Source organism: Fistularia commersonii, chromosome 9 (assembly GCF_037954325.1).
Source record: "Fistularia commersonii isolate RoL2024-O1a breed Wild chromosome 9, RoL_Fcom_v1.0, whole genome shotgun sequence".
Classification (NCBI taxonomy): domain Eukaryota; kingdom Metazoa; phylum Chordata; class Actinopteri; order Syngnathiformes; family Fistulariidae; genus Fistularia; species Fistularia commersonii.
This window is the reverse complement of record NC_141292.1, coordinates 7,436,227-7,448,601: the sequence shown is the minus strand read 5'-3', so window position 1 is coordinate 7,448,601 and position 12,375 is coordinate 7,436,227. Positions and strand designations below refer to the sequence as shown.

The 12,375-nt window shown below is 39.1% G+C and overlaps 1 protein-coding gene across 2 annotated transcripts in view; it reads right to left on the bottom strand.

Moving 5' to 3' along the window:
- fibcd1b (fibrinogen C domain containing 1b) overlaps nt 1-10,464 on the bottom strand; it is a 110,028-nt gene extending 99,564 nt beyond the window's left edge. Inside the window, exon 1 of one of the 2 annotated variants that reach the window (XM_086152226.1) lies at nt 9,822-10,464. In XM_086152226.1, the coding sequence (XP_086008352.1) occupies nt 9,822-9,893 (72 nt within the window). In that variant the 5' untranslated portion in view covers nt 9,894-10,464. The remainder of the gene's footprint in view (nt 1-9,821) is intronic. The other variant, XM_086152227.1, reaches the window with a different exon arrangement.
- Between the last annotated feature and the right edge of the window lie 1,911 nt (nt 10,465-12,375).

Genomic DNA, 12,375 nt, shown 5'->3' with positions numbered 1-12,375 from the left:
CTGTCCATGATACCACCATTATGTTTCCTCTGTTAAGCTGAATAAGTAATTATGAAGTCAATGTACAAAGCCAGAATGCGGTAGAAATTACCTAATTCAACTCAGACGAAAACCGATAATATGATTTTGAAGACACAAGGATGAAAAAATAAGAGAGAAATGCAGCTAAATCATAGAATGTGATGGTAAAACATAATAATTTAAAAAGTCCTCTTACTAGTGGTGGAGAAGATGTTCACACCCTTAGCAGTAGTCCATGTTTTTGTCCTTACGTTAACTTTAAACTGCATTGTCAACTCCCTCCTTCTGTCCAACAGTATCAACCCAAATCTGGAGGTGATTAGATCGATAGCTTGATTCTGCATTTACAATCACTTGTTCACTGAATTTTAGATACAAATTAATTCATTTTTTAATTACTCTTCAGTCTTATTTCTCACCAGGCACATACACTCTCATAAAATGGAACTCCAGTGGTATGTCATTTGATTTGTGCACCAGTATATGTCAGTGTTCACAGGTACAGAATTAAGATATTGTAAGCTTTGTAAAAATGGACTTTATAGGCATAGTTCAGTAACTGATATAGACTAGATTATTAAATTATCAGATATCTTTTATACTCATGACTTGAGTCACTGGTAAGAGCTGCTGTTTTGGCTACAACCAGTCCTCGTCAGATTCACAAGCTTAGCCTAGCCTGTTGAAGTGTTGTTGAGCAAGACACTGAATCCCTAACTCCCCAGGCACTGCTAAGTCTGCCCATGCCTGGTGGTTTATCCATGATGGGTTGAATACAGAGGACAGATTTCCCAGATATTGTGCTGAATGTATAGCTAAATGTGACAAAACAAAGGCCTTTCTATCTTTCTTCTTAAGGGCCATTAAGGCATGGACTCCATCAGAACTCTGAAGGTGTTCTGCAACATCTGGCACCACGGCATTAGCAGCTGATCCCCTAAGTCCTGGAAATAGCAAAATGGGTGTTGCATGGATCAGACTTCTCTGTCCAGCACATTTCTAAATGCTCAACTGCTTTGAGATCTGGGGAATATAAAGGTCTACAATATGAACTTGTTATAATGTTCCTCAAATCTTTTCAGATCCATTTTATCGTAACTTTGGAGGACAACCACCAAATGTATGGTTGGTATGTGTTTTGCAGGTGATGTTTGTATTGAAAAGGAAAACTACACTGCAGCCCGCTAATGAGGAAGCCCACTAAGTTGGTAAAATATGAGAAAAAAAAAAACGCATTTGAAATTGAGAATTGATGGCAAGATATAAGTTAAAGGGAAAAGGAAAATAATGGCTTTGATACATCATGGGCAATGTTGGAAATCAATGGAAATTTAATAACTTCTGACTTGTAATAAAATCAATCTGCATTTTCTCTTCCCAGTACCTTGTGCATCATAATAAAAACATCCCATAGCGCACATCCATTAATACATTAGACCACTATTCTGTCTCTTTGAAAGACATACTGTCAGTGAACATTTTGGATGATAGAACTGACACATTTGTTTAAACATAATATCAGATTTACCAACATATGTATGATATCCAAACACAAGCAAATCTGGTTTTAATTAAGGATACAGACCAGGTCACTAGGATGAAATGGGACACTTCTTACTGCATTCATATAAAACAAAATCAGTGACTTGGCTTGTTTCAGAAGGATGGAATAATTCTGAAACACATACTCATGCTTTTGTTTTTCTATCTCTCCCAGCTACACACATCACATCTGAAGGTGATCTCTATGTTGTTGTTCTTTTCTTTGTTTTGTTATTTTGTTTTGTTTTTTCCTACTCTTTGTTCTCTTTCTTGAATTAGTTATTTAGCAAGGAATAGACCAAGAAAATGTTGCAAAAGGGGCAAAAATGTGGCGATGCTTACTCCATTTCTATTTATTTATTTATTTATTCCTTTCTAACCTTTACCCCACCTTCATGTCTTTTTTTATTGAGGAGACAGGGAGCATGCAGACCAACATACACAAGGGGTTGTGTGGTGCAGATGGAAATCTAATGCCTTAGCCATCCTCGTCTTCCTCTATTTCACACACTTTTAGCTCCTCCACTGTGAAACCCTGCCCATCAGGTCAGCTTGCTGACATATCAGTCAATACATACACAGAAAGTGGAGTACAGCCTTGCCCTGCTGTGTCTTCAAAATACTCCCTACCAAGGTATATCCATTGCTCTCAGTTCAAAACTGTAAAGAGGGGCTTTGCACAAAATCAACACAATTTTCAAGAATCAAGTTTTCAATTAGTTTGAATTATTTTGTATTGCAGTTGTTATTTTGAACATGGGTTAGCCCTGGGTGATGCTTTGGGGCGTCTGTGATGAGCCTTAGAACTTATCCAAGCAATGTGCAATACATAATAAAACATGTTTTTTTTTTTTTTTTATGCATGTGAAGAAAAAGAAGTTGAATCTACATAGATGTCCAAAATCCCATGAGCCCCTGGCAAGCCTGCTTCCTTCTTAACAGATCTGGAACCTTCAAATTACAACATCACCCCTCCTGCTCCATCATTTTTGTTTTACTTGTGTATACTTTTTCTTCCTTTTCTCTGCCATTCACATCTAGCTTATCCTTGCCCTTTCTCACCTTGCCTGCTTTTTCTCTGAGGGCCGCTTTGCCACCTAGAAGCACCAGAAATCTGATATTGAAATGTCCTGTCCTTTTTATGTCAATCAGAGATGGCCTATAGGATGAGAGAAAAAGAGAAAAATACACAGAAGAATGTGAGCGTTAGATAAGAAAGGAGGACAAAGAATGAACAAAGCTAGAAGGGCATGAGGTGGCTAGATGCATTAAAGCTCTGGCTTCACATGGCTACATGTACATATGCCTAACACAAAATGGCTCCATCTGTCTGCAGCAGAAAACCAAGCAAAATAACTCACTGCTCCATTAAGGCACTAAATCACTTGCAACGTAAAAGCACTCTTCACTTACGTAACGAATTGACAGTAATGGCTCGTTACTACTTTGATCCACCAACACACACACTCCTCTCGCACATTCATACATTAACTCTAACAATAGGCCTGCACTCCCGTGAACCACTTAGGTTTTGATCCGACAATTCAACAATGCTAAAGCAATGAATCAGACTGCACTGAGCTCATATGGCAGGATTCATGCTGGAAAAGACACTGTAAAGACAAAAAAAGAGGAAAATAAAAGAGGTGATTAGACAAGCATTTGTGTAAGAAAAGAGCCAACCCATCAGAGGATGAAAGGCGGAACACAAATACTTTGAAACACACTGCATTGTATATCAATGTAAAATGTAAAAGGCAGTGTTTTAAAGAAACATTGATGTGACAGTGAAATTGGGATATTTTTTTTTTGTATATAAATACATTACTCCCTAAAACAAAACCACTTGCAAAGAATGCACCCACGCAATAACATCACACTGTCTTCGTTCAGAGCCCAATGACTGATTTGAAGGGATGCACACAGAAAACAAGTAAATCAGGTAAAAAAAAAAAAAAAAACAAGTGTGGCCAACATTCCTATGATATTTCACTGGATAAACTTTTGATTTCTTTTTTTGCCTGTGATTGCTGGGTCAGTACAATTGTAGTGGGGAAAGGAGCAAACTGAAGGTGAGGTTGTTAGAGTTCAACTGCTGCCATTACACATCCCCACAGGGAAATCAAAAGTCCAGTGAACCAGCCAACTCCCACTGTTTGGGTATGCTTCCAATCCATGGTCCAAACTCCTTCATCTGGTTGGCTCTGCAATGGGATTAGTCTAACAAAGAAACCAACTTGAAATCCTACACCATATCAACTACACAAATGCAGATGCAGTCAACTCATCATGATAGTACCTGTTTCAAAAGACCAAACTACCTTTTTCCTTATCATCTAAATATCGATATTATTGACATTCGAGTTTAAAGCTGAAAGTTATTTCACTAACCATGATGACGCCAGTTTCTGGCAAATGCAGTAAAACATAGTAGATAAAGTGAGGATGAACTGAAAAATGATATATTGTCTTTTACTCCCCATGCAGGTGATGTCTGTAAATTGATGTGTTTCCAAATCAGGTAAATGGTCTTTCAATTCAAAATGCTCACTGTTGCTGTGGTTTTAATGCTCAAATTTATGTAAGTGCAATCTTTGGAAAGATGTTCATTTTGATAATCATTTTTGAAAGGTGGAAGGTTGTTCTGGACATGATATGGTCTAGATCCTTTGTTGGAGTTGCATTTAGTAAAATTTGTAAGGTAAAGGTAATATTAACTGTATAGGAACCTGTGATGAGCAGACTAGTGTATCTACTGATATTGTACAGGAGTCTTTTTCAGCAAATTTGAAATAAAATTCAAATTTTCTGTCTTCCTTAGTCTTGTTATAAAAATCAGCTGTGATGCCAGCTGTGGTCAGCCCCTGCTATTTCTAGGATCAACATGTTAAAATTCAATATTGTATTTTGTTTCAGCATCTGTTGGCATCAGAGGGTGCTGCAGCTTCCCCAGACTATATAATATAGCAATAAAACTTTCAGTTGTCAGTACAGCAACCTCTTATCTTTAAAGTGATCGGTTAAGGTGGCTTGATATGGTAGCAGAAAAGGATCATGACCTGTCAAGCACGGGCACTTGACATAATCAACCTTTCCTTTGACTGCAAGGAGACACGAGCAAAAACCATCCAGGGTTGCATTTCTTTGAGAGTCTGAAAGACCAAATGCATCATGAACTTTTCCAGAAGGTCTTCCATTAGTTACCTTTATGTTAACACCATGAGGCAGACCTTACTTTATATTTTGCATGTGGTCCTTATAAATGTGTGTCTTAGAGACCTTAGAAACTGGGAAACCTGGGAACTGCTCCCTAACGTCTGATACACTATCCAACGGGAAAGAGGTGAAGAGGGAAGACGGAAGAGGGAAAGACAACAGAAATAGCAGAAGTGGAACTTGGAAGCAAAGAACAACAAAATATACTTAATGCGACATTACAATTCCTTTGGAATTCCCTATGATATGTGTCTTTTTCTAAAAGTATGTTTTATATCCTATCCATGTTAAGGCGTGAAACAGCGTAGCTATGTTGTGAGAAATGTTCCCTCATACATGTGCAGCACTTGTATTGATCATAAATAATCCTTCTAGGTTACACAGTTGTCAGGCAGATTGCAGAACTATCATCTTAACTTTCTGAAGTCAGTGTATCATTAAAATTACATCACAAACCATTTGAAACCAAGCAAGGGCCAAATGCAAGATGTGTACTTATTGTATGGTGATAATTAACTTATCATGGTTTTCATTTCATAATGACAAAATAAAACAATTCTGGATTTATTCATAGAAGGAGAAAGACAAAACTTTTTTTTTTCATTAACAGAGGGGACATTTGAAGAAAAATTATATACCACTGCCATATTTTCAAAGCTGGGCTGACTGCGTATTTTAAGTATTTCCATGTGATCTTAGATCACACATTTTGTTTATAGTGAGCTTCAAAGAAAGAGATGTATCATAATCTCAAGACAACAACTGGAAAATAAATCACAGTTTTGGTCAGAGATATTGCATTCAAATGACAAGTCTATGAAACATGTGACAGCGTGGTGTGTGAATTACAGCTACAGATAAATCCTGACAGATATGTCTCAGTACGCATGCCATGGCTGTCATGCCGGCCTGACATAATCTCTGAGTTGGTCGCTACCTAGTGTATATCTTTGATAGATGCAGGATTGGAGTGAGTGCTGTCAAGACATGCCTTCATACCTTTTAAAACTTTCTGTCTGATCTAGATAAATAAACTGTTAAGATTATTTTCTAACTTATGGATTTTGTGATTTGGATCTGTTCCCTCCTAAGTGATACCTGGGCTCTCATAACATGAGAAAATGTGGATGTCTTCAGTTTATATTTATCTGGTAAACACCAGTTTTCTTCTGGAGTGTTGCACACAAACGTATATGGTCATTCTGATGATTTGAAGGTTCAGAATTCTTTGAAGTGTTTCTCAGTATTGCTGAACTAGCTCAGCACTCAAACAGAGATTTACTGATTTGTCTTACAGTATGTGTGAGTGTGCGTGTGTATATATATACTGTATATGAGTGTGTGTATCTCCACGAATATAAGTGTACAAAATACATCTATACATCTACATCAACTATATAATATACATGACGAAATGTAGTGGTTGCAGCTCAAAGCATTGAAGAATATTGTATTAATTAAAATTAGCTGAATGTTTTATAGCTCTTGTTAGACTCTGCCACTAATCCCTTCATGGCCAATGAAAATTTTGATGTTAATGATGTTAACCTTCTAAACCGCAACCAATATGCTGAGTTTGCTGCAAGAAAGGACAACCAGCACACATATTTACACTTTATTCATTGTCTGTCTCCTTGCATGCGTTGAAGGGCAAGAGGAGCGAGGAGAGGTGCAATTGTATGTGGTGGAGTCCAGTGACATGATCTGGCCAGAGCAAAATGGAGAGAAACACAAAAACGCCTTTTGTAGCACAGGACATTTCCCCTCTGGAATCCCATGAAGCAGACACGAGTGCAACAATTGCCACTGTTGGCTCAAGCCAGAGAACAGCACCATGATGCCTGGAACTGCTCTCCTAGCTCAGGGAAAATGAAAGCGCTAATGAGACAGGCTGGGTTGGGGTGGAGGAGAAGGGGGGCAGACAAAAAGAGGCTCCTCAATAGCACCACTGGCCACAAAATCAGCCATCGACACAATGTAACTGCGTTGACTGTATATTTGATATGGCTCTGTCACCATGAGTGCTTAAATGGAGACATGGAGAATTTGAATTCCGACTTTTTGCCCTACCTCCTTTACTTCAAGAGATAATTTCAAATAATGAATGAATGAATGAATGAATGAATGAATGAAATTCCCGGAGCCAGAAGCTGCGACTCCTAGCTGATGCTGGGTCACGTCAGTGGCACTAGTTGACTGGGCAAACACTGATTAACTCACTCATACTCACATTTGGATCAAAAAGAAAATTCAAAAACTCAATCTAACCCAGCTTGGACTTGGAGGCATTAGGGGGACTTCTATGTTGTGAAAATACGAGCTACTGAACCCCTCTGTTGATATAATTAAACTATGGCTCGAATTATCTGCTATTAGGTAACCTTCCCTATGTCCTTACTCATAAAAAATCAAAAGAATGTATGATAAAAAATACATAATCAAGGTTTAATTGAACACCAAAGCCACTTTTCGAGAGAATCCTCAATGCAATAATTGATATTATCCCACCACTACAATAATGTATCTTTTCTCACAAAACCAAAAAATGCAAGTTAATAAAAACATGCCTGATTATTCATTCATTGCCCTAAAGAATGGAGGGACTTGACTGGCTTCCAACTGCGCTGCCCCCTTTTCCATAGATGCCAGTTCACGGTGGTGAACATCATGGCACCTTTTAAAGATCTGTTACAGAACATTTTGTTTTCCCATCCTGCGCTTCCATAAAAATTGAAGAAAGATAAAATGACAATAATCCTGACTTTAAAAACAATATAAATACAAAAATGAATAAAAAGCATACCACAAATGAAGATTCTATTATTATATTATCGCATTTCATCAAAAAAAAAATTTGCGACAAAATGCAGTAAAACGACGAAAACATGTTTTGAGAAAAATTAGAAACTGTTGAATTGAACGTGAATGCCTTGAAAGTCTTTGTATGGAAGTCTGTCTACTGTGTTCTTTACTTTTAATGTCTACCAAGGTTGTCACCCTTTCTGTTGCTTCCTTTCCTGTGGGTCCAATTCAAGACTGATTTAAAGTTATACTGGAGCTTTATTCAGACTTGCTTCCATCTGTTACTATGTGTGTGTGTGTGTGTGTGTGTGTGTGTGTGTGGGGGGGGGGGTGACAGTTTATATACAACAGCAAATCAACTATGAATAGTGACCAGACAAACATTGGCCCAGGAATTTTTTTAAGATCTGAAAAAACAGAGACCTCGGGAGAACTCCATTATCCCATCCTACCCTTCTGAAATGACTGTGTCAATAGCACTAGTCTAGTGATAGGGGTTTACTGCTACTTCTCAAGACTACAAAGAGACAGGCAGACAGTGAGGGAGATGGCGTATTTATGTGTGTCTGTGTAATAGTAAAACAACATGGGCAGAAGAAAGACGCAGATATATGTGGCGAGGAGAGGGACATATACCAGCATTAGCTTTTTCTCGGAACCACTCATATGATCTTACAGTCCCCAATGCTGTCTGATCCAGAGCGAGTTGGCGTTATGGGACATGTTTTACCTTTTCATCCTTCAGGCTTAATATTCAACACATTAGAGCGTCATTTAGTCATTTACAGCTGATCTTCCAAAGGAAAAAAAAAACCCCTCTTGTGGCAAATCAATTTTATTGAATATTATTTTCTGGCAGGTTCAGGAGACTGATGATTTTTCATCTCAAAATTAAATACTATGACCTTCAAGAACTGATTAAAGTATAGCAGGAATGGCTTTGCAGAATATTTTGTGCATGTCGCCCTTAAAAAAAGGAGGCTCCATGATCCGAAATAAATGAGGCATTACATGGTACACCCATGCAAATGGCTCAGTCTCCAACTTGAAACCTACAGGTGCACTAGACAAATTGGATATCAACTAACACATATGAAGCTTTTAACATATTACTCAAAAAGCAGTTTCAATTTGACTCTTTCCATAATCCACATGTTCATTTTTATTTATTTATCAATCTTTTAATTCATAAACGTAGCATATGCATATGCAACAAAACATAGAGGCTCCTCAATCAAAAGGTGTTACAATATGAATCCCATCTCTTTCTCTGTATGGAAATACATTATTGGTCCTCGAGGAAGTTTTCAAATCAGAACCTTAACATTTTCTTTCTCTTTCACTGATGTCGCACCACAACAGAATTCATCCTTGTTGTCTTGAGGCGATAAACAACATAAATCACCAAACACTGTAAGGCCTCGGAAATGTATTGGTAAGCCGAAGCCCACCATCTTCTACACCCCCACCCACCTTATGGGCTGTCAATAACCCTTTTCTGACCTTGTGAAAACATGACTCTTCCCAAAAGTAAGCTTGCTTTGCTGCAAAATAATGAACGTTTTCTCCTGTCGCCCAGGCTGGAGACAGTCTAAGGTTGGCAGTGTTGATATATTGGAAGAAATCTGTGCGCTACCTCTCTGCACTCTAAATGCACAGGCGTCCCCTCTTAAGTCAGTCCAGCCCGGCCGATGCGTGCGTGCATGGCTGCGTGTGTGTGTGTGTGTGTGTGTGTGTGTGTGTGTGTGTGTGTGTGTGTGTGTGGAGGTGTGTGTGTGGAGGGGGGGGGGAGCGTAATTTTTAATTCATTCCGTGTTGCGATTTTTTTTTATCCCCCCCAACCATTCCCCACACTTTATCCATTTTACTGCTTATTATCGAAGCGCATCTAAACGCCCTGCAAATCAAATCCAAGTGGCCGTGGGGATTGTAAAATTTGCGGCTGGGCCGAGGGGGATGTAGTGTAAAAAAATAAGTGACCGAGCCCGGAGAGTCGTTGGGGGGTGTAAAAATGTAAAATAAATAAACAAAAAATGCAGCGAATGTACGGAGCTGAAATGCATACGAAAGCCACATTGCCGAAGTGTGTGTGTGTGGTGTGTGTGTGTGTGTGTGTGTGTGTGTGTGTGTGTGTGTGTGTGTGTGTGTGTGTGTGTGTGTGTGTGTGTGTCCGGCACTGCACCAAGCAAAGGGCACCGGCACCACTCCTTTCACACTGACACCGCAGCCGGTCTACGTACCTGGTTTTTATGCCGCGTCCCATCTTCGAGTTCAGAAGAGCTGTTCATGATTCCCCATCGGTCATTTACCATCCTACGGAGAATCTGCACATTATCCGCCTGCTTCGTCCAGGCGACAAAGGATAAATCCACCCTTCTTTTCAGTCTTCACCTGTGATTTAGCCTACTCCATGGGAAAAATTGGTAGAATGTGGAAAAGAAAGAGAGGTGGCACAACTACTTCTGCGGCTCGGCAGCCTTAACCAAAGATTACGCACCAAAACTGGACTTAATCCCTCTTGCGCATCTCCTCGGTATCTCGTTATTCCACGAAAAACGTAGGAAAAAATACCGCTCACACGTGTGATAACTTGGGTTCACAAACGCATCGTTATATTCAACCAGATCCTATTAGAAATAATAACACCAACAAAAAAAAAAAACAGAAAGCGCAGTCCGTGTATTCTCTCCCAAAAATGTTTGATTTTTTTTTTTTTTTTTTAATATTTGAGTCAGTTTGCAAAGTAAAATCTAACCTCTCCGTCCATCCACTCCGATCACCCCAGTTTCAGCCGGAGAAACGATTAAAAACCCCGTCTTTTTCCGGGTGCTGACCGAAGAAGTCCAGACAGGATGGGCTCGGCTCGTCTCCTCGTGCGTTTCCAAGGCGAGGAGACAACCGACAGGGAGCCCGCGGGATGGAGGAATCTGTCCTGCTCTATTTTCCCGCACGGGCTGCCGCTTCGGAGCAACGCCTCTGACTAACCCCCTCCTTCCCACCGGGTACCGGGTTATTGGCAGGATCGGATAGCGGTACCGCACAGGGCGCTCCGCGTGTCCGTCTGTCAATCAGCGCGTCCCTTTGGCATGCGCCCCGCGCTCCACGGCCGCGTCCCGCCCGCTCGCCCTTGCCCTGCCCAGGACCGCCGTGCCCAAACCCCCCGCCCCCCCAGGCTCCACAGCCGAGAGAAGGGCAGCGGATGGCGGCGCGTCTGTCCGGGCTGGTATGTAACCCGGCGAGTATCGGATGATGACAAACAGAGGAGCTTTACAACGTCACAAGGTGTGTGTCTGCGCGAGTGAATGGAAGTGTCACCGATGGATGAATGGAAAGTATGAACGCATTTTAAGTCAGCCACAGATTATTGAAAACAGAGCGATCGTCGGTAAGAAGAGGGAAGTTTTAACTCAATATAAATCCATGAAAAAATAAGCCACACATACACACATCTAAATATATACAGGACTGTGTCAGAAAATTAGAATATTATGAAAAAAGTTATTTCTCTTCTGTAATGCAATTGAAAAAACAAAAATTACTTTTTCATGATATTCTGATATTTTGTGATAGGATTTTTGAGTTTTCTTAAGATGTAAGCCATAATCAGCAATGTTAAAATAATAAAAGGCTTGCAATATTTCAGTTGATTTGTAATGAATCCAGAATGTATGACATTTTTGTTTTTGTAATTGCATTACAGAAGATAAAAAAACTTTATCACAATATTCTAATTGTATGAGACAGTCCTGTGTGTGTATATATATATATATACATATTATACATATATATACCATATGTATGCATATATCAATTATGCATATATATACATATCCTGTCCTCATATATATGTATATATACATATAAAACTGACTTCCTGTCTTCCCCATATATACTGTACATATATGTGTGTGTGTGTGTGTGTGTGTGTGTGTGTGTGTGTGTGTGTGTGTTCGTTTGTTTGTAAATATAGGAAAGGAAGTCAGTTGATATCTGGTGTAAAAAAATGGTGTAAAACTTGGATAGGTCGCCCAGTCCACATATAGAGTCAAACAGTAATTCATTCTTGCGTTCGCGTTGTGGCAGTTTAGACTTCCCGGGTTAGGGTTACTTCTTGCAATATTTCTATATATATATATATATATATATATATATATATATATATTGAGAGAGGGAGAGAGAGAGAGAGAGAGAGAGAGAGAGAGAAGATTTTGCTGAACTTTGTTAAATGACATTAAAAAGGGTTTTGAATTGTCAAACACATTTTCAAAGAATAATCCATCAGTCTTAATTGTGTCAGGTTGAATTTTTTTTTTTTCTTTTTAATAACATGAAGTCCAAAAATATCTTCAATCCCATAATTCAAAATCATGTCAAGGGAATATAATTTTTTGTGGGAGGTGGAATAATTTTTGATGGAGAATAAGGAACTACATAATATTCAATTCAATATAATAATTTCACACGTGCCATTTTCAATTGTGTTAATTGCTATTTCTGCTGGTAATCGTGTTTCACTTCACCAGGCTCTGAAGTCTCCTGAAATTTCTCCTTTGTCATAACAAGTCTGTTTCACTCTCGGTGCACTTTTTTTTTCTTTTCCCGTTTTTTAATCAATCTACATTGAAAAAGTAGAAAATGTGCCACTGTTACATCCTGCAAAGTTGTGGTTATTTCAGGAACATTATATATATATTATTGAAGAGACGTAAAGAATTTCCCAAGTGAATTAAAGGTTATCTAGGATGGAGGTGAGACCGGCCATGTTATCTGGTTGAGAAACAGTGGCATTGAAGA